At 38.1% G+C, this 23,987-nt stretch overlaps 1 protein-coding gene across 13 annotated transcripts in view; it reads right to left on the reverse strand.

Annotated features, from left to right (window-relative positions):
• Window positions 1-23,987, reverse strand: part of LOC124292543 (otoferlin-like) — a 201,247-nt gene that overhangs the window by 74,299 nt on the left and 102,961 nt on the right. For 5 of the 13 annotated variants that reach the window (XM_046729672.1, XM_046729671.1, XM_046729669.1 and 2 more), the window contains 17 exons: window positions 22,756-22,887; window positions 21,660-21,821; window positions 21,320-21,491; window positions 20,317-20,352; window positions 19,790-19,882; window positions 19,478-19,501; window positions 19,024-19,056; window positions 18,366-18,389; window positions 15,570-15,697; window positions 15,261-15,401; window positions 14,104-14,130; window positions 9,706-9,823; window positions 9,353-9,534; window positions 7,655-7,744; window positions 4,899-5,033; window positions 2,301-2,444; window positions 1,864-1,991 (listed from right to left, as the gene is read on the reverse strand). In XM_046729672.1, coding sequence (XP_046585628.1) covers window positions 1,864-1,991; window positions 2,301-2,444; window positions 4,899-5,033; window positions 7,655-7,744; window positions 9,353-9,534; window positions 9,706-9,823; window positions 14,104-14,130; window positions 15,261-15,401; window positions 15,570-15,697; window positions 18,366-18,389; window positions 19,024-19,056; window positions 19,478-19,501; window positions 19,790-19,882; window positions 20,317-20,352; window positions 21,320-21,491; window positions 21,660-21,821; window positions 22,756-22,887 — 1,769 coding nt within the window. The remainder of the gene's footprint in view (window positions 1-1,863; window positions 1,992-2,300; window positions 2,445-4,898; window positions 5,034-7,654; window positions 7,745-9,352; window positions 9,535-9,705; window positions 9,824-14,103; window positions 14,131-15,260; window positions 15,402-15,569; window positions 15,698-18,365; window positions 18,390-19,023; window positions 19,057-19,477; window positions 19,502-19,789; window positions 19,883-20,316; window positions 20,353-21,319; window positions 21,492-21,659; window positions 21,822-22,755; window positions 22,888-23,987) is intronic. The other 8 variants (XM_046729677.1, XM_046729676.1, XM_046729668.1 and 5 more) reach the window with 7 other exon arrangements.

Here is a 23,987-nt window from a genome sequence, read left to right on the forward strand (position 1 = left end):
CATTGCGTATTTCATAGCTTTCGGCTGTGGGAGCCATGCCAATTAACATTTATCAGAGGGGTACACAAAGTCCGCATTCTAGACTACCAGTTGTCCGACTTCCACTGGAAGCTGCGGTGGCTGAGCGGTCTAGGTGTCTGACTTTGTCTGCTGGCGATTAGGTGCCTGACTCTGAGGGTGTGGGTTCAAATTCCCGGATGGGACTCAACCCCAAAAGTAGTAGAATCTGTACTTTGCTATGAAAGTGTAATCCCAAATATAACATATGTTACTTGCACTAGAGCCATGTGGGACATGGGTGGGCATGAGTAGGCCAGGGAGTCTAGGTGTTTTCAGTCACAAAAGTTGAAAGTTATATTGTCATTGCTAAAGAAATGATGACCTTGTTTGTTGTACTACACAACTGACGTGATGACCTCGGGACAAAAGACGTTGCCACAGAAGAATACTTCTTTTTGTTTGATTGCTGTATGTTGATAAATGCACAACACAAATCAAAACAAGGACTGATTATGTAATGTTTCAATCATTGCTAATTTTTGTGGCCAGTGACAGACATACTTCATAGGGAACCAATGCCTGCCTTGGTCAGTTGTTGCTGATGTGTCATGTATGCACATTAGGGATAACTAGGGCACATTAGGGGTAACTAGGGCTGATGGGATCATTGTCGGTACAGGTACTACAGATGTGTACCCCAGGTACAACATCACAAGACAGAAACGTACTCTAGGACAAGTCCATTCCATATTGTACCTTTTTCTTAATCGGAACTGTAATAACTGTTGTATTAAATGCATTTGATTACACAACACCACTCGCAATCAGTTGAATGGAAACAACTACATATGGTTTCGTCTTTTGATAGCGGAATATGGGCTCAACCGATGTTTCGGGTACCGGGTCCATTTCTGTATTTTGACTTTGTTTAGGGTATATTTCTGTATAGAGAAACATACTGCGGTGCATATCTGTAGTACCTGTGCCGACACCGACCGGCATAACTAGTGAGTTAACAGATATCATCATTATAAGACTGTTCTCACCTAGAAGAGGCTGAAGCTAGCAATAATCCATTTTGAAAGATGAAGTAGAAAGCAAGCTTCCAACCAGGCAGATGTCACCGTTAAATTATTTTACATCCATGTCTGTTCCATTGCCTTAAATCACTGGGCCATACATGTGCCCTTGCACAGTATGGAAATCCAGTGTTGAAGAAGGACATGTCTTGTGAAAGGTGGTGTATGACTACAGCATCAGTTGCTGGTTCGACTACAGAATTGTTTTTATCTCCTCTACCCTCATTTGCAACACAAAGCTCAAGGTTGTAATCACATCAAGAATGTTGTGATATGCTTTGACAACATATTTTGCAAGTTAATGATGGTCTAAACCTTTATAATGCATTAATGCTTGCATCATTAATTACTCTCTGACATAGTTAATCCCAAGTTCTGCAGTAATACATCAGCAACTCTGTCAACACCACAGTGAGCTCTTCTCCACATCTCTCATAGTAGCATCTATAATTAGTGGACATCTGAGTACGGCAACACTGTCACACTCCTCCATCTGAATGACCAGCTGATGCCTACGTGTCCTGTCCACACATGGTGTTATTAAATACAGTTTTAAAAAAGATGTGTTGCTATTATCACTACCAACATTACTGCCACCATAAAAAGCTGGAAAGAAGGCCTTGACACAGTTTTACCCAACCTCCAGTCCTGGTGGGCAATACCTGGCCCTGGACAAAAACATCCCACCAGACCAACCAAATATATATATCAGGGATAAGCTGGAACATACACCTATAAATTCATTCATATTTCACATTCATATTCAGTATTTCAAACAACTTACTTTCCAAAGACAGGATTCAGCTGTTTTGAGATGTAGTTCTCTTTGTCATTGATGGTTGTCTTGCCCAGTTTAATGATCAGGTAGGGATCAGCCTTGCCATTAATGTCAGCAGGGTGAAGATCATTGGCCTAAAACACATAAACATAGCAGACTAGTTACCTACAATTATCTGCCAAAAATCAAAATGCAACGTTTTATATTTTCAATTACATGGGTCTCTCAAAACATTTTTCATGCCGTATGAACGCATGTAATCGTGATTCTAAGGGTGAACAAATTTTTAACTACCATAAAAATAGTAATTTAACTTTAGAAAATTGGTCTGCCATTTTTGGACCAAATAGATATAGTAATCAAATTCATGAGAAACGTAGAACGTGTTAAATATGTTGCTGCCTTTACAGAGTGTGTAAATTGTAAATCCCAGGTGCACTGACCTTGACTATGTACACCCGGACCAGAACTTTGATGGGGTCATTGCTTGGCAGCCCCTGAAACAACCCAAAGGCAGGGTCTCCTCCTGTGATGGTGGTGTCCTCAATGTCGGGGGGAAGGGGGTACTTGTAGATCTTCAAGGAACCCTGCAAAAAACACCCTTTATACTCAGCACTTCAGTACAGTTTGCACACAAAACCGGAATACTAAATAAAGTTGTTTGTCTTTTTTCAATAATTTTCTGAAGCCCATTTTGACAATAGTTCAGCATTATATTTCAGCATATGAATGATGCAACAATATTACAATCCACTTAACTGGAAGTGGAAAGACTTTGCAAAATAGCATAAAGCATTTATCAAACAGTGGATTAGCATACAAGTATACTTGACCACACACTTGGATGGACAAAGGGAGGTAACCCTTTTTAAAAAACGGTTCCTGATGTAATCCTAGTACATAATATAAACAGTGGATTTCAGTGTCTTATTGACGAGCAACATGAAAAAGACTTATGTATTGAATTTGACATTTAAATTCTGTCTGCCAACATATTTGAGAAATGAAGCTACTTTTTTTTCCTAATTATGTTTTTCCAATGATCTCCCAAGCTGTAGTGTACCATGATATGTCACCTGATTCTAGTCATGATATTTTACGAAGAGAGATGATTATAGAAGCTTGTTTGTCATCAAGATTTTACAAAAACATGAATACAAATTTTGCATTTCTCGAGTGAGAAAAGAAATTTTAACACTTGTAAGTGTGTCATACCGATTTCGCAAAACTAATGTAAGGATTTATGCACTACCTAAATAATACATAAATTCTTACATGAGTTTTGTAATTCATAAATTCTTACATGAGTTTCGTAATACATAAATTCTCACATGAATTTCGTAATACATAAATTCATACATGAGTTTTGTAATTCATAAATTCTTACATAAGTTTTGTAATTCATAAATTCTAACATGAGCTTTGTAATACATAAATTCTTACATAAGTTTTGTAATTCATAAATTCTTACATAAGTTTTGTAATACATAAATTCATACATGAGTTTTGTAATTCATAAATTCTTACATAAGTTTTGTAATTCATAAATTCTAACATGAGCTTTGTAATACATAAATTCTTACATGAGTTTCACCAAATCGGTATGACACACTGGCAAGTGTAAAAATGTCTTTATTAGACATATTTTCCTAATCCCTCTGAGCTGGCCTTTAGGAATATGGACTGATTATGACCACCGTCTTAGAAAACCAACAGTGACATATATAATACACTGGTACATGTGAAGTGACAACAGTACAAATCATTTCAAGAACCTTTCTAGATTAGCTTCCCACAGAGCTAGATTATGACATGTTTTCTTACTTCCATGTCGGAATGCTGACATCTGATTACTTAATGTGATCCAAGAAGGTCTGGGTAAGAATTAGTTTTCAGCAACCCATGCTTGTTATCAAAGGCAACTAATGGGATCGGGTGGGAAGTGAGGCTCGCTGACTTTTCTGACACATGTCATTGTATCCCAATTGCATATATCAATGACTGATGCCGTTGATCACTAGATTGTCTGGTCAAGACTTGACTATTTACAGACAGATATTGCTTGAAAATTGCAAACAAACAAATATATATATAGCCCTTTGGAGCAAAATAACATTTCAGGAAGGCTGAATACATCTCTTATACACTGAAGAAACAGCCTGCATGTGGATTTCTCATTTATCATGCCCAAACCAATAAGCTGTTGCTTACAAGTCAACTAAAGTCATGTGACACTGCACAAATTAACCTTAGCTCAATAAAACAGCTGTTCTCTATCAATTTTCAATCTATTTCAATATAATGGCAGATTGAAACATGCCAGCAAGATGACTTCATTGTAGCAGTATCACTTGGAATACATGTGGTCTCTCTCTCTATTTCTCTCAGCCTGTGAAGGTCCAGGTTAGAATTTATCTTCAGTAACCCATGCTTGTTGTAAAAGGCGACTAACAGGATCGGGTGGTCAGGCTCCCTGACTTGGTTGACACATGTCATCGGTTCCCAATTGTGCAGATCGATCCTCATGCTGTTGATTACTGGATTGTCTGGTCCAGACTCGATTATTTACATATAGCCATATATCTGGAATATTGCTGAGTGCGGCGTAAAACTAAACTGACTCACTTACTCACTCTCTCTCTCTGGCAATGCCATAACTAGCAATAGTCATTCACTGGAAGGCTCTCCTCTTCTTGTCGATTCTCTCTGTGATGAGTGGTACTGCCCAAGTTTGTTATATGTCAACAATCCTGAAGAGAGTTCGTTGAAAGCTGCTTTGAGCATTTATCCCTTTTGTGAAAGTCGGTGAGCATTGGTATGGTAAGGACCACCAGTCACAATCAACCATGATCAGATTATCCTTGGGTAACAGAAGCAAGTAACTCAACACAGCAAATTGCAGAACCTTAGACCAGTGGGGACGCTACATTTGTGGTAAATATGTTGTGTGGATCAGCTATGTCTGGTGACATGCAGCATGAATATTCAGCTTCACTTTCACATTATCACATACAAACACACTTGGAACTTTTGTATCTGACCTTGAACTTGCCAACCACTCTGCTCTCATCTGCCTCCTCGTCTCCTGTCTTTTTGCCACGGTACAACTCAAATGTGTGAAGCCACTCCCGGAATCCTTCATACTCAGACTGATTCTCAAGTTCATTGGGAAAAACCTGGAAAACGTAACAAAAAGTAACAAAAATACAAATAATCACTGTGAAGCATGATGCCTCACATGAACAATGTACACTGATTGTATATCCAACAATTAGCAAAGTCTCCTACAGTCTGAGGGAGGTGTTCATTACACAGAACAGGAACATTACCCTGTACAGAACCTATTCGTCATTTTATATACACTAGCAATGAAAACTCCCTCTGAAACAAAATATTTAAATTTACAATGCAGTGGTAGAACAACTTTTAACTACAACCAACTGATACAAAACAAATATTAACAATAAAGAACAATGAAAATGATGCATTAAATATTTAGAAACCAAATCCAATAGGAAAGAAACATTACAGTCAAAGGGAAGCAACTCATGCTCAATCAAGAGATGAGTCTGTAAAATCCTCTCCAGTATCTCAATGCATGTGATGCAGTTTGGAATTAGTGCATAGAAAAGGAATGATGTGCTGTGGTAAAGAAGGATATAATAACAACCTATCCATAAGGATATTAGTAATATATATTCAATGGCTAGGTTGTATTTGTCTATTATCAAATATTTTCCAGTGTAAAACCTCAAATGTAAATTTATTATATGGCCTCTGATGTAGTCATTGAATTTGTTAAATAAGGAAGAATGAAAACAAATGGTTGGTATGAAAATACAGCCAAGAAAAACTCCTCATTGCACACAACCCACATGCTAGATTATATCAAGGAAAGAATGAAGTGATCTGCTCCCTAAACAATGTACAGTTATGCATATGTGGTACAGAAGAGGACTGAGAGCAAAAGCTGGGATAAGGCATTACATGTATTACATGAAGTCAGCCAAGTCACACAGCCCAAGTTTGGCTACTCTAACAAGCATGAGGTACTATGGATCCATTTCCCCCAGACGTCTACTAGAAGTATGACCAGTGATTCAGTATGGCTGACCTGGTAGGTCAAGTAAGAGCATCGCTTCTCCATATAGAAAGTTCTAAAATGGCTGCCATGTAACCGATCTAAACTATTGTTTGACAGAAGTGAGGTCCTCTTTGCAAAGTTTCCACTTACAGCCTATTCAGTTTGCCACTGAACTATTTCACATACATACCAAATTCCTACTTCCTACTTATGAAAAGACTTTTTTTAATATTCTCCCTGTTCTTCTACCCAGCCAACCCTGAAGTGCTCAGTGTAAACATGCATGAATACCTCGCACACAAGAGGCAATTCACATGCAGTGTTGTACACCTCATCTATTTTACAAACATGGATCGGTTGTGATGCCTGTTTATAGATATAATTATACTTATTCTACCTGTTTATAATATACCTGAATTCCCCCAGCCAAACATACAGGTATCATATCTACACATTCATCTCGACCTGCCAGAGTTAAGGCCTTATTCCTGTACAGTCAATTTCAGTTGATAATCTTCCATGCAAACTTCAAACAGATCTAGTATCAGGTTTACACATTCCAGTCCATGTTAATGTGTATGCTGAAGAAATTGCAGTAAAACATAGTTATAACAAATTTCACAGAACCTTTTCAGCTGGTTTGTTATATTTTTGTCGTTCACTATCAGCCCTCACCATTGTAAACACAAGTCCAATTTCTGAGCAAGATCATTATACTGCTTGAAATGAACATGTGGAAGTGAACGGTTGAGGGTTTATTGATGTCAGCTTCATTATCATGAGGAACATGATGTTTCAGAGTATATCCTTACTCCTTCATCAGGTGAGCGTTGAAAAAAATAAAAATATACTCTGAAACATTGTGTTCTTCATAATAAAGAAGTTGACATCCATAAATTCTCACATGTGTATCACTTCTAAATGCCTCTGAAAGACTATCTGGAAGTGAGACTTGATAATTTGAGAGAAGATTGAGTGGGCAATGATAGAAGCAGTGACGAGCTCTAGCAACATCTTACTGCTACCAGTGAGACAATAGCATGAGTGTTATAGTATTAGTGCTGATTCACCAGCTCTAGCAACATCTTACTGCTACCAGTGAGACAATAGCATGAGTGTTATAGTATTAGTGCTGATTCACCACTGAATGTAGCTGAAGTAGCTAAGTTATCTGTAGATGTACTGGAGTGATAATGGGATTATTAGGTGTATGTCATTTGATTCATCACTCACAGAGTGCTTTGCGTTTCACCAGTTAGTTACTCACGCAAGAATATGGTCACCTTGAGGTCTGTTTGAAGTGGAATATTGGGATGCAATTTAAAGATAATTCATTATGCATAATTAGTGTATGCATTTTCCATGGCAATATTTATTAAATTAATGAGGACTATTGAACAAGTTTGTTCTAACCATGTTATAACCATGTTCTACTGAACATAACTTCACATTAATTAACATCTATAGAAAATGGAGAAACAACTTTCATCAAGATATATTTTCGACTGATCACAAAATGACATTTTCCCCTGTTTTATGTATGTCTTTCATGGAAATGTGAAGTTAATTATGTTAGATGGTAGATCTTTGCTATGAAGAAGAAAGAAACTCCATTCCTGTGAATATGAGTATTTTTAATCAGGATTGATGTAAATTTGATCATGCAAGTTGATACATTTGATCATGTGACATCACATGACCTTGTGTTAATACCTCGAAGATACCCTCCAAATCCTGTTTTTTCTCTTCCTTTGTCTCCTCCTCAATCTCTCGTCTCATCAACTTGTTTACAATACCATGGAACTGTGTGCAACAACACTTTCATATAATCGTCACATTCTCATAGAACTTGTACAAAGGTTATTTCATACAGTGACATTTGTGACCCTCGTAAGATCGGTGTGGAAATGTCATACATGTTGTATCTACATCGCTGTGACACATAAAGCTCTAATAGAGGCAAAAGGAAAACAAAATACACAAAAAGATGGAAAGCAATGACACTGACCCATACTTAAAGGTGATACTGGTTTTCAGAATGAAGTAATTCTTACTGGCATCTTCTAAAGCCACCTTGCAGCTTGCCCTCTGACAGTCTGTCATAGTCTTCTCCCCACCTTGCAGCTTGCCCTCTGACAGTCTGTCATAGTCTTCCCCAAACCCTGCTTGTTACAATGCTTCTAAAACCACCTTGCAGCTTGCCCTCTGACAGTCTGTCATAGTTGTCCTCAAACCCTGCTTGTTACAATGCTTCTAAAACCACCTTGCAGCTTGCCCTCTGACAGTCTGTCATAGTCTTCCTCAAACCCTGCTTGTTACAATGCTTCTAAAACCACCTTGCAGCTTGCCCTCTGACAGTCTGTCATAGTCTTCCTCAAACCCTGCTTGTTACAATGCTTCTAAAACCACCTTGCAGCTTGCCCTCTGACAGTCTGTCATAGTCTTCCCCCCACCTTGCAGCTTGCCCTCTGACAGTCTGTCATAGTCTACCTCAAACCCTGCTTGTTACAATGCTTCTTAAACCACCTTGCAGCTTGCCCTCTGACAGTCTGTCATAGTCTTCCCCCCACCCTGCAGCTTGCCCTCTGACAGTCTGTCATAGTCTCCCTCAAACCCAGCTTGTTACAATGCTTCTAAAACCACCTTGCAGCTTGCCCTCTGACAGTCTGTCATAGTCTTCCCCCCACCTTGCAGCTTGCCCTCTGACAGTCTGTCATAGTCTGCCCCAAACCCTGCTTGTTACAATGCTTCTAAAACCACCTTGCAGCTTGCCCTCTGACAGTCTGTCATAGTCTTCCTCAAACCCTGCTTGTTACAATGCTTCTAAAACCACCTTGCAGCTTGCCCTCTGACAGTCTGTCATAGTCTTCCTCAAACCCAGCTTGCTACAATGCTTCTAAAACCACCTTGCAGCTTGCCCTCTGACAGTCTGTCAAAGTCTTCCTCAAACCCTGCTTGTTACAATGCTACTAAAACCACCTTGCAGCTTGCCCTCTGACAGTTTGTCATAATCTTCCCCAAACCCTGCTTGTTACAATGGAGATGTCCGAGGGAATGTTAAACATATGAGAGGGTACAAGAACATACCTCTTGTAACACAGCACACAACCATAAGGTAACCTGCCTTGTGCTCCTGTTCCAGCCACTAGGAAACTATACAGTCAGATCAATGGAAAGGTGCCATGACCATGTAGGCTGAATCAGTAACATTTTCCTTCCCCATGTCTGGGAAATACCCAGGCAATGGAGGACAACTGGCCACAGCTGGTGTATCTTTGTCCGTTTCAGCCTTTAGGCTCCACTTGACCACTCCATAAACCAAAGAGAAAAAACCAAGGACATTTTGACTTAGTTCAGTTCTAGTTCTTGAAGCGGGGAAGAAATATTGTGTAACTGAACATTGTGTCTCACCTTGAGCTGCGATGTAGAGTTGAGCAATTTGTCCTTCTTGCGTTGAGTTTTAGGTGAGAGCTGTTTTGCCAGACTGACGGCTTTTGCAGTTCCCTTCAGGGTCTTCTTGTCTCCAGCCTCCTTCTTCTCCATCTTCTTCAGTTCCTTCTCCATCTTTTTAGCATGTTTTGGGTCTGTGTCATCTGAAACAAGGACAATCTGCTGTGACTGCTCTTACAAGAAATGTTTCACCCAAACTGTGGGTACAACTGATCAGCTGCTGATGGGTGAAAGATTATTCTCATTTCTTAGTATATTTTTCTCAGCTTTAAAAAAGCAGGCTTAAACTTGAGTTTTACCAAAACACAACTTACCTTCCTGTTCTGCCTGCCCATTAGGAATGGCGCCGTAAGGAGTGGTAGAGTGTTGTGGTTGATGGGGGGCCTTATTCTCCATGTCCAAGTCACCATCATCTCGCAGCTTCTCGTGGTCCTGGAGTCAACAACAGGTGATTCAATCATCCAGGTGCTTGTGAGTGGACCACACCTCTAGTACTATGCAGATGACTGTCCAGTAAGCTGTATGTTCTGATCTCATTTCAATAGATACAATATATTCTTGCAAAACAAAGTTTCAGCGCTGTCAGATAGATACATTTTTATGAGAAAATAAAATCATAAGATCACACTTTAGGTTATGTACTATTTAATCAGACCTAATTTTATCAAGACATTTTATCAACTTGTTTTTTTGTATCATCTGATCATAAGGATTTATTATAACACGACCTCAGTCTTCTGGCCCAGGAGGATCAGATGTTCAAGTACCAGTATATAATGTGCCTACTGGTCTGGAGGGAATGCTAAAATCAAATTAATTGAAACCAAATCTGTTCAGTGAATATTACACAAAAGTAATATCACTTATGTGTTATCACATTCTTCAGTAATGTTTGTAGAAAACATATAGTTTCAAAACAAATATCTCAAAGGTAAATGCATTGTTCATGCAAAATTAAATTTTCCAACTGTTGAATCAAGAGTTCCTGCATCATGCTAAGCAGCAGAATTAAAGCTCTTGCTATTAAAGGGAGTATGGTGGATAATTAATGGGATTATGGTGAACAATTACAGGGAATATGGTGGACAAATTATGGGAATATGGTGAACAATTTATGAGAATATGGTGAACAATTAATGGTGGCCAAGTAATGGGAGGGAACATGGCAAACAGTTAATGGGAACATCGTGAACAATTCATGGGAATATGGTGGACAGCTAAACGGAATCATGTGGACAAATAACAGGAATAGGGTGAACAATTAATGGGAACATGGTGAACAATTAATGGGAATATGGTGAACAATTAATGGGAATATGGTGAACAATTAATCGGAACATTGTGAACAGCTAGAGGGAATATGGAGGACAATTAATGGGAATATGTGGACAATGAAAGAGAATATGCTGGACATACTTGCAAAAACCCAAACAGTGTTATCAGAAGCATAATTCATGCTGTGCAAAATAAGTTGGGTGGAAATCTATAAAAGTACCATTACTACATAGCTCTGTATCTCACCTGATTACCTGTTTCACTGTTATAAGTGCCCAGAATTTACAAATTAAACATCAAATAGAAAAAATAGCAAAGGAAAAGTGAATCTGAGACTAATACTTCGTGAAAAATTGCTGGTATTATTTATAAAAATTCTACGATGCTTTGTTAAAAGATCAAATGCGCCGAAAGTACTTTATCAGGCGACACTTTTTACATGACGTCACCACGCAATTCTTGTCTGCCCCTCATTATCAAACGTACCCTTGTTAACCAACGTCACGATGCATGTCAGTTGTCATCGTCTCATACAGGCTCCTACTGTAAACTACTCCATAGCACCCCGTTTCTTGCTTTGCAGTTGCTTCTCTCGGCGTGGTGGAAACATTACATTTATGTTTTTTGATGGATATAATGTCTCAGTTCGACTCACAATGTAGGGGTGTGCCTTAATGTAGGAGTGCAGACATGTCAATAGAACAGCACGTCAGTTTGCCCTGAGTGAGGATTGTCAATTTAGGTCACCGACCCCATTGTTTTTCTATTTGTTGTCTGCCTTGATTTATCGTCGGTAAGTATTAAATTTGGCATCTTAGAAAAGAAATACAGTTCACTCTACCACCATGAATAGTGTAATAAAGCACACTTTCGCCCTGAACTATTATTACGTTAGAGCACTTGGATACAAGTGTCCTCCTGCTTTATTTCTGTGTGAACTGTATTTCTTAAATATTATCTAGTCTCCACTTTTGCAGAGACTGCAAAATGTGAATATGTACAACAAAAGATTTCTGAAAAGGTTTTATGATCTATTTAATGCATATAATGTATATAATGCATATGTCTTCCACTGTGTTAATCCTTGAGAGAAATAGTTGCGCAGTATCATTTCCCTTTAAAACATGTCACAGATTACTAACTGTATTATTCCCCTTCTGAATATCCTTTAGTTCACAACACTCTGTTGTTCCCCTTCTGAATATCCTTTAGTTCACAATGCTGTATATGTACCTATGTGAATATACTCTAGTTCACAGCGTTATATGTACCTATGTGAATATACTCTAGTTCACAATGCTGTATATGTACCTATTTGAATATACTCTAGTTCACAGCGTTATATGTACCTATGTGAATATACTCTAGTTCACAATGCTGTATATGTACCTATGTGAATATACTCTAGTTCACAGCGTTATATGTACCTATGTGAATATACTCTAGTTCACAATGCTGTATATGTACCTATGTGAATATACTCTAGTTCACAATGTGTACCTATGTGAATATATCCAGTACTCTAGTTCACAATGCTGTATATGTACCTATGTGTAGTTCACAATATACTCCTAGTCTAGTTCACAATGCTGTATATGTACCTATGTGAATATACTCTAGTTCACAGCGTTATATGTACCTATGTGAATATACTCTAGTTCACAATGCTGTATATGTACCTATGTGAATATACTCTAGTTCACAATGCTGTATATGTACCTATGTGAATATACTCCAGTCCACAATGCTGTATATGTACCTATGTGAATATACTCTAGTTCACAGCTGTTATATGTACCTATGTGAATATACTCTTACCTATGTGAATATACTCTAGTTTACAATGCTGTATATGTACCTAGTTTACAATGTGTATATGTACCTATGTGAATATACTCTAGTTCACAATGCTGTATATGTACCTATGTGAATATACTCCAGTCCACAATGCTGTATATGTACCTATGTGAATATACTCTAGTTCACAGCATTATATGTACCTATGTGAATATACTCTAGTCCACAATGCTGTATATGTACCTATGTGAATATACTCCAGTCCACAATGCTGTATATGTACCTATGTGAATATACTCCAGTCCACAATGCTGTATATGTACCTATGTGAATATACTCCAGTCCACAATGCTGTATATGTACCTATGTGAATATACTCTAGTTCACAGCCTTATATGTACCTGCCATCACACTCATCTGGAGTTTTGAAAGTGTAGGTTTGTAACGCAGCTTCTTCATTCTTGACTGACATGTTTTTGAAAAAGAGGATCAATTGTGTAATAGCTAAAATAAAATTGTAGATTTCATGTTGGATAATATTTTTCCTCTTTACCTAGTCAATCATTGTAAAGTGACTGACTAACCTAATTAATGAGTTAATGACAACCTAGTCCACACCTGAATCACCAGCACCCAGGTGAGTGTTGTCATGTAAATACAGACAATATAGTCTATCTATGAAGACAAAACTTTAAGATATACTGCTGTATCATCTGAAACAATATCTGATTTATTGTAACTATTTACAATATGCTAATTTTTAAAAATAGATTGTTAGATTCTTCAATATCAAATCACCCCCTTTAAGGTCTCCAGTCTTTCCAAGGCTTTGATAGGAATGGTGGGGTAGCCTAGTGGTTCAAGTGTTTGTTTGTGACAATGAAGGCCCAGGTATGATTCCCAACATATGTGAATATTACTAAAATGGCATAAAATCTTTCTCATTCACTCCAGCTTTGAGGTACAAAGTTTCTGTAAGATGAAAGCTATTCTGTATGAACTTTTCTAGTCACTTTCCCCCATGTTCTGCTGCCGAAGCAGAGTAACACTGTTGACTTAAGAGGTGATACACATGATGACTCAAGAATACACAGTCAAGTGTCTCAAATGAAACACTCCCAACCATTAGCAGGAAACAACAAAGTGCAGTCAAAATAATTTTGGATAATAGAAATCAGTGAAAATGGATAAAATAGGATCCCCTCAACCTCATTCTAAAACATGATCACTCATTGTATCATCCACAGATCAAGCAAACACATGGCTGCATCTTCATGATATTGTTGTCACATCAAAACAACTGCCACATATCAAATACACCAAAATGCATCCAGATCTACTTTAAAAAGAGAAATAGGGGTAAGCTCATGTGTAGCAAGTTGCAATGGTTCATAATCAGTGAAGACGAGATTTTCTGTATACCAGGAAGCTGCATGGACAGAACACATGGATCGGCCTGGTCCACAATGTGGATAGGAAACCGTACTGGAACTTATCTGTTATAAGATACTTTAAAGAAGAGGGACTGCTCAATAGAAGGAACTGTTATTTAGTGAACCGTTGCAATATACTGTATAAAACTGAAGAAGGAATGAAAAGCACTGGGCATTTGCAGAATGCAAGCAACCAAATGGTTTTACCTCACACCATGAATCTTTTCTTGGGGCCTGCACAAACACATAAGGTAAACTACGTGAAGCAACACAATACAATGGGCACATACTGACATGACAGGCTACATGTGTACATAACACAACACAGTCTAGTTACAGTGGTGAACATCTAACTGGCACATCCTGTATAAAGTATGTGGCTGGAGATACACGTTAAGGGCAGTTCTGGCCAGGTTTCACATTGATCATGAAAAGAAATTTTTGTTTTACATCAACATTTCTTAAACATAGAAATTAACACAATATATCTGGGTACTCTATTTTGACCATGGAACAATAAACACACAAACACAGATATAGTGATAAGTCTTTTGTTCTTTAATTTGATATTAGAACTGATTGGGGTGGGGGCTACAGGCTGTAAAACTGTGTTCTGAGATGCCATATTGTGTAGAATACTCACATACATGTATAACAATGCTGAGGCTGACTCTAGTTGATTGATTCCAGACTTCAATCACAGCAATGATATTGAAAGCTGTTTTCATCAAAGTTTGACTCCATAAATACTTTGTAATACATTAAACTTTAGTCATACTGAGGACTTCCGTTGACTAAACTTGGCCAGTGTAACTGAGGAGGACTGAAGCATCAGTGTACATACCATGGCCATGCCCTGTTGTACATGCCAGTGCTCTAGGACTTGTTGACAACTAAACAGGTGCAGGGGACTGTGAACTACTATACTGACAGAAAGTGACTTGGAGAATACTGAAATCAAGTTTGGATATTTACATTTTAGGGTTCAAGTGTGACGATACCAAAAGCAGAGGTTTGGTTTAGGTTCATGCCAATTTGAATACTTTTGGTCCAGTAAACACTACCATCACTACACTCACTATACGTACTGTGGATTATACCAGACTGTGGACTGTGATGCTGTGGGCTGTGTGTGACTCTGGGTGTGACAATGAGTCAACAACAACCAGACACACACACACACACACACACACACACACACACACAAACTCAGTCTCTACCAGGCTGCACTCCAGTCCAAAGTTTACAAGTTTTAAAAATCATAGGCTTCTCCTATAATCCACAAACGGATTGCACATAGCCTGGGAGAGATGAGTCATGACTAAAGACAGACAACATGGTTCACAAGACAAACATCAACATACTCGTATCATGGTTTCCACCGAGGCGAAATACTTGCTCCACCAATCGAGGCTCTCCATATCTGGCTCATCGTCGTCAATGGACTGGCGCTTCTTTTTCCTGTTTTCAGCTGTCTTGATGTCCTTGGCACTTGGCGCATCTCCCTGAGAAGTATACTCCCATTTACATATCTACCTGACACAAGTGAACAAATGAAACAGCAATCGTTCCAACCAATGGCAATCCATTACAATGCACAGTAACATCTTCGAAAATAAGGAGTGATGTGTCATCTAATTCTATAATGAATCTACAACAGAATGTGTACTCACTGTGTTGATCGTGATAAGCTGTTCCTTCTTTATAAGAGGCTGAGATTCGTTGATGGTGATGGCGACATCATTTGCCTTCACAGAAACCTGCCCTGTCCTGATGACCTTGGTGGCATCAATTCCCTTACCTGCCGATACAGACAACACTTGCAATCTGTGACTGAAGCAGACCATCACACATTTGTCTGATTTAATATAGTGAGAAAAAGAGAAGAAACATGACAAATGTTTTTTTGCAAATGAAAAATGATGAAAGTCCTCATTTGTCAATCCAGATTGCAAATAGTGTTGCTGAACATGTATGAAGACTACCAATATACATGAATATGGACAAACATGATCCTAAGCATACCCAAGCATATTCTGTGACTATCACTTGAAAGGTGTTGCTGCAAACAATGTCTGCTCATCGCTACAAGAGGTTCTCAATGACATTACTTGTCATGATATACACATTCCCCTCCTGTCTACAACATCTACCATGTGCTACAGCTGCCTCCTGAGAGGATACTTTTATCATGCAAGGTCTTTACTGGGTACCTCTACTCCTCTATGTGTACTATATTGCATCTTAGTCACAATCGCCTTGGGCACTGCAATTGCTATAGAAGAAAAGTAAATTCAAAATAAACAAATATGTCACATTTCTACTTTGGTAGTCACACTGTCATCTTTATTCCCATCTGTGTGCTTACATTACCATGCCATCCATGGACCAATTGCTGGTTAGTAATAAGCAAAGTGATGGTAAGTTCAGAACATATTTAACATGCTAGAAGTGCAAGCACAAGCAGTTATCAAAATGTTAACTGAACCATTCCAAGAATGTGAGAAAATGAAAAGCAAATGTTTTAATTTTACTACCAGTGTATGGAATTATTAGTAAATTAAATCCTAAAGCATGAACAAACAAGAATGCTTGACTATGATCAAAAGGAAAAAATGTATCTTGCATATTTGATGATATGCATTCATATGCAGATTAAAGAACATAAACCTACCTAAACAAAACCAGACTTATGTGCTGAAGGTGCCTGATCAGATGCAGATTTCTAAGATTCTTTAAATTAAAAATCGAAAAACGTTTAAGATTTTGACATATAACTGTTTTATTTGGACACACTGAAATATATCTTGAACACATGGTCTTAAACCATGCTTTTGACGGTACTTTGTCCCCTGATTAATTCTATTTGCCCAAAATAATATTGTGACTTTAAGACACTTTACCAAATGTACACTGATATATTCAATCTTCTCACTGTGATATTATGATCATTTGATGTAGAAAACATAAGGAATGTGTAAAAAGACCAGCTATAAAATAGACTTGTTCCAGGCAGTATTTTCATGGTGTAATCATAAAGATTGGAACAGATCAATTGTTTTTCAGCATCTTCCATTTAATCTTTTGAACCAGCAGTCTGTATGGCATCATTTCCTTATTATTCTTTCAGGGCCTGAGTAACAGTCAACAGGGCAAGCAAATGACATTCAGTCAGAATTTAACATATGAAATCTCATTGCACCTAGAAATCTCTGAATAATAATGAATTTTAGTGAAATATAATTCTGTCATCCAATAAAGTGATAACAAATCAATATCATAAATCTAAACACTACCACTAGTGTCATTCAAAGTAGTATCTCTACACATAATAACCAGCCAACAAGAGAAAAGAAGAAAACTGTATTCACATACCACATGCTAGTAGAAACATGCTTGAAATGAATACAAAACATGCTCATGACTTGCTTATAGTGGCATATAATGAGAAGGCTACATGACAGTAGGACATATTGGAACTGATGTATGACTCAGTGATGACAATGTTGTTCAGTTTGAAGCTATCATGTCTATTCCTGCTTTCAACTTAGATAGCTTACCCCATATTGCACTTAATTCTGATGTGCCGTGATGCACCACATATTCAATTAACAAGTTAACCCGAGCAAGTCACACATAGTACTGAGGGTGTATACATGTAAGCATTACTGAAACCTCCAACTTCATCTATGCCCAGTCCATTTAGCAAAGATGATATCATCTCATCAAGGTATGTCCCTACGACATGCAAGATCTATAGAGAAGGTAAGAAATAAAGTGGAGGGGAAGTGTTCTGGCATTTCAGCTATATCATATAAGAGTCCAAGGTACTTTTGAACACAGACAGATGATCTAATATCTTGACTAGCAAAAGACAGATCCAAACCAGTATTCATGAAAATCTATGTCAACAGATCATACATTGTAGTTTGTGACAGTAGATGGTGCTGCTTTCAAGAATCATATTTAGAGTTAACTGTTACATTTCTTCCATTAACAGATACTTAGAAGACTAGATCATCCTTAAGCTAATAGTTCTACACCATGACATTACATGAGATAACTTAAAAACCATGAACACATCTTCTCAAATAAATCAACACACTAAAGTGATTCATAACTAATACAAGCTAAAACAGTTTCTCTTCATCAACCTTTAAACAAGTTGACTGGCAAGGATAACTAAGTTAGGTTACATGTAATTAGCACTGTACAGGGTAGGTCCTGTGTTGTACATTGTGCCCTGGTTTCATGCACTACGGTATCCACACGTGACGTGTTAGCAGTAAGCAGATTATTGGCATGAGAACATCCCCTGGTCAGTGACACACTATCTGCCATGTGCCAACCTTCCTCTACAATCTAGGTGAATCACTTTAGGAACATAACATAATGAAGGAAGCAGCTACAATGACTGACGGACGGACACTCCCTGGTCATACACAAAAGGGTCAAGCCATTCCACTTACTCGGGATATCCAGAGTGGTTTGATCTAGGAGCAAATGATACATCTATTACTGACAAATATTCCATTCTTCATTCAACAATTAATATCATTCTCCACTATCTGACATATCACTATCAGCACTGCCTCAGTAACAGGTTGTCTGGAGCAGCAACACAGACATGAAGAATTGAATCTTATAACCAGAAATTATATTCTGGATAATTTTGTGTGTAATATCACCAAAACTGGCACTGCCTGAAACACAAGGTAGAAACAACATTACCCCTGATGAGGGTGCCATACAGAGATGGAGAACCACCCGTCCCAGCAGTCATGCACCTCACATGCTTCCCAGGAGGCTACGCAGGGGAAACTGTAAGTCAAAGGTTGGACAAGACACACAAGTCAGATAAAGTGTGAGCTGTCTGTATTAGTCTGAATGCTGTGGTATTGTGTAACATCTGAAAGGGGCAAGACCGAGTTAGTTTTTAAACAACCATAATAAAAGATTGAGAAGAATCCAGGCATATATAGTCATAGACATATTGTGGAAATGTGAAAATATTGAAATGCTGCATGGTGTTTGTTGAAGCAAACTCTTGGTCTGGTGAACATTCCCATTTGTACATGAAGCTAACATGGCAACAGTGACATGGCAATGTGTCATCAGCTGACTTACTTGAGTCCTCTGTCTCAACACAAGATGTTTCATCTAGATAGGGAAAATGCATAACATATCAAAACATGTGTTGTACTTGGCTGTGTACTTCAGCTATGAATATACTTCAAATATGTCATGTGTCATTACACATACTTCACAGATTATGTTTTGGATCTGGCATCAACATTTATAATCACTTTCATATCATTACTATATTCAGTATGTACTGGTTAAATAATAAGAAACCCAAAGCAAAAAAAGACCCCATGAAATCAGAAGGAGAAAACCCAAAGAAAGAACTCAATACAATCCTGTAAAGTTACCCATGCAAGGAGGCCGTCTAGCTCAAGCATTAGTAGGCAGTAATGTATATATATATATATATATACATAGCTAGTTAATCCACCATAGTATGAATACATATTGATCAAATTATATAAAGCCTCAATGCAAGATAAATCTTTGAACTTACTTGGAGTTTCTGTCTTAGTTTGATCTAAAAACCAGAAGTATTTTGATCAGGAATTTTAACTTCAACTAGAAAAGAACATAGGCATTACACTACTATGAGTATCAGAGAATAATGATTACAACAACAAGGCCATAACAGAATTTGTGTATGTTATATTATTATTTAGAAAAATCAACAAAGTTGCAATATTTGGGATGTCCGATTATACTACAGAAATAGATATTTGTTTCCCATTATAAACTGTGAGGTCTGTTATTTCCTGGATATGAACAATACTCAGCAAGAGACAAATTTCCGTCCTATGTAACTTACTGAGGGGCACATCAAGCATTTTGACATCAAGCAAGATGGTGGGTTGGCCTGGAGCGGCAGTGGGTGGGGCTTCATGTACCACAGGAGGAGGGGCTTGTTGAGAATAGTAGCATAGATTTGAATTGTCATTAACAAAACTTCTAAGAAATTGTTTACGGCGCTAAAAGATGCATTGTTGATATAAATATGTAAATGGAATTATATCTTAAGCATTAATCATTTTGAAAATATAAAGGGCAGATTTGACCAGCATTTCTTTATTCTGATTATATGAAGTCTTTTGCTAAATCACTGCCCATAATCTGTCAGAATAAAATTCATCTCGTCTATAGTTAAAGTTGAATTATCTTTTCTGAGATGAAAAATCAGTTAAATGATCAATAGTACTAACAAAGAAACAGGTAGGATGTCTCAGCATATCTTACATTTGACATAATATTGACTTCAAAGGGTTCCATGCAGATGAAACAGTTGACATATTTTTATACGAAATGATCATTTACCAGATGAAAATGACTTCCACTTACTGCTTTGCAGCTGAACAAGGTCTTGGGCAGATTCACCTATAGATGTACATGTAAGTCATATGATTATGAAAAATACATAATCATGTGTTATCTTATTGCAATGATCTTTAGTACATACAAGCTATCAATTCTGTGGTGAGTGTGGCTTACAGATCTGACCTGACTGAATGTCTACATGTCGTACTGTTCGTATGTTTTAACATCAGTTTGCTGAAACTTACTTGCCCTCTATATTTTATCACTTACAAAACAAATTAGGAAAAGTCAACAAAATCTCAAGTAAACCCCAAATGACTATGGTTGCCTTCATAACACAAAATGCAAAATCTTCTTATTAAAGCCAGATGGGCATTTAACCTAAATATTTCCATGAAACAAGTATGGTGTGTGGTGCATACTAGTCTGTAAACTATAGGTATACATAAAGTTAATCAAATCAACTTTTCTGAGATGAACAATGGCATTCCCAATGGACATGGAACGTCCACCAGTGTTCTGGAATATTCTCTAACACATTGTACAAACACAACATTCAAACTGCAGCATCACTGACTGGCATTGCTAAATACCATGGCAGACCGCAGGGTATCTACCACAGTTCTAATGGGTCAAATGGAGAACCTTTAGGTGGTGGGATTACTTCACTCAGGGGTTCCATCCAGTGATCCTGCAAAGTAACTTACATAAGCAACCTTCAAACATCACATTCCTACACATGACCTACTTCTATTTCTATGTGCTTCTAAACACATGGATACAGTATGATGTGTACGTGAACACAATGTGTGAGAGTTTGATGGTGAAACCGTGGATGTGCACTTGGTGATATAGTGAAACACATATCTATGTTACAGAACACGACAATAGCTGTGGCAGCAGTTTCTTTATGACTATTGGAAGCTTGGAATGCTGTGCCTATGATGCCTACATTGTTTACCTTGTATTCTGGTGAGGATGTTGTGTCAGTAGGATACTCACAAGACAGACCGGAAGCAAAACTCACCTGGGAAGAGCTTCTGGAGAACATTCTTGGCCTTCTTGGTGGTGGGCACAAACATAAATTTGTGGATATTGCTGATGACGTGTGTGCCCACAAGCACAAAGCGACCAAAACTTCGACAGTCAACACACCGGATCGAAATAGGGGGACAGTACATCTCATTCTCTGGCAGTTCCTGAAACAATTTTTTGTGTGTAAATCTCATAATGAAATCACTACATGACATCCAGAGTTAAGTAATCCTTTTGAAAAGTTGAAATCTTTTATTGGGCTTATATGACAAAAGAACACCCCACCTCACCCCACCCAGAAACTGCAAATGTTATAATGGTGGGTGGCTCACCACATCAAAGTATTTCACTGGAATGTTGAAGTTTGGGTTTTTCTTGGTATTGAGGATTATAGATGACTGGAGGACATGGCCTGCACATTCCACATCAATTCGGGGATGATCCACGGTCTGCAGCTGCACTCGCTTCAGGTCCCTCACTCCCCAGAACAGAATCTGTACAGAAAGAGACACATCTTGATATAGAACTGACACAGTGACACAAGCTTCAGGGCCCTTAAGCTTACTCCCCAGAACAGAATCTGTACAGGAACAGACACAGCTTGATATAGAACTGACACAGCGACACAAGCTTCAGGTCCCTTACTCCCCAGAACAGAACCTGTACAGGAACAGACACATCTTGATATAGAACTGACACAGCGACACAAGCTTCAGGTCCCTCATTCCCCAGAACAGAACCTGTACAGGAACAGGGTGTTCACATCTTGATATAGAACTGACACAGTGACACAAGCTTCAGGTCCCTCACTCCCCAGAACAGAACCTGTACAGAAACAGACACATCTTGATATAGAACTGACACAGCGACACAAGCTTCAGGTCCCTCACTCCCCAGAACAGAACCTGTACAGGAACAGACACATCTTGATATAGAACTGACACAGCGACACAAGCTTCAGGTCCCTCACTCCCCAGAACAGAACCTGTACAGGAACAGACACATCCTGATATAGAACTGACACAGTGACACAAGCTTCAGGTCCCTCACTCCCCAGAACAGAGCCTGTACAGGAACAGACACATCTTGATATAGAACTGACACAGCGACACAAGCTTCAGGTCCCTCACTCCCCAGAACAGAACCTGTACAGGAACAGACACATCTTGATATAGAACTGACACAGCAACACAAGCTTCAGGTCCCTCACTCCCCAGAACAGAGCCTGTACAGGAACAGACACATCTTGATATAGAACTGACACAGCAACACAAGCTTCAGGTCCCTCACTCCCCAGAACAGAACCTGTACAGGAACAGACACATCCTTTCTTCTGGGTATGTCAGATGTAACAAAAGCTAGATTGAATAGTTTCAGTGTTTCGATAAACTGCTTGTTACAACTAGCATGGGTTGTAGTAGGACTGACCTCTACTCTGTGCTTGCTTAGGATTGGTCGAATGCCTTTTGGAACTGGCATTATTGGGCCTCTGTCTTTGTCCTGATTGGGTAGTTCCATTGGGGGAAGGTCTTGGCCAGTCCTGTCACCAAATGGTGCCAACTGAAAGTAAGAACAAGTGCCTGAAAACATCCGCTCATCATGTGAATTTGGCACTCACTCTTCTTCCTAAATGCTTAATTTTATCAACAATTTTATTTTAATGATGACAATTGTTACTTCTGAACTTGACTGACAAAACTGATCTTGGTTGTAAAAGACACCAGTATCTGTCTGAACATGATGTTATTGTTGTTAGACACTTGACATTTAATGGCCCTTTCTGTCATACTCTTCATACAGCTGACATCTGCATTACTTAAGTAAAAAACAGTGAGATTGGACAAATAAAAACTGTGATATTACTACAATTAAGATGTGCTCAGTACTAGTTTTTACAAGCAAATTGTTTTCTATGTAAAAACAGTCTTGCTAAAATGTTCACGCTGGCTAGTTCAGTTATGAAAAGTAATTTATAAGAAAAGCTTGAATGTGATTAAAATATTTATAACATAATAGTCTGACAACAAAACTAATGTGTTGTGTTAACTACAACAATTCATTGCCTGTGCATTGTGGAACCCAGGAAAAGGTTTACAGTTGATGACATGATAGAAAAGCCTTTTGGGCATCACAGACATTAATATACTTACCCAGTGTTTGTTTATAATCATTACATTATATGTTCTCAAACTGAATACTATGTGCCAGAGCATTAACCCTGTTGCAAATTATAAATATGTTGCATTATTAACTTCACATCTAATTTCGTGCTATTAAAAAAAGAAGAAATATTTTGAGTTCTTGCCAGAATGATATCTTACAACTCATGCTACCATTTGAGAAAACATTTACTAATTAGAATGAAGTTTGAAACAAAAACAACTAATATTTGTTAGGAACAATCAATCAATTTTTATGTGCATTACTTTTAAGATTTTAAACTGCAACCATTTTACACACATTTGTACAGAAATTCTGTTATCTATGACATGACGTTTTGTTATGATGTACTTTCACACATGAGCTATCAGTGGCTGAAAGAGAACATGGATGTACTACACACTTGAGAAGGAATGGTTTTGTTCTAGATGTGATACCATGATGCAGATACAAACAGAAGACTAAAAGCTGCTGAAATCAAACTGTGGGAGATTGCACAT

The sequence above is a fragment of the Haliotis rubra genome, unplaced genomic scaffold, assembly GCF_003918875.1.
Source record: "Haliotis rubra isolate DU_JTF1 unplaced genomic scaffold, ASM391887v1 Scf52, whole genome shotgun sequence".
Lineage (NCBI taxonomy): Eukaryota > Metazoa > Mollusca > Gastropoda > Lepetellida > Haliotidae > Haliotis > Haliotis rubra.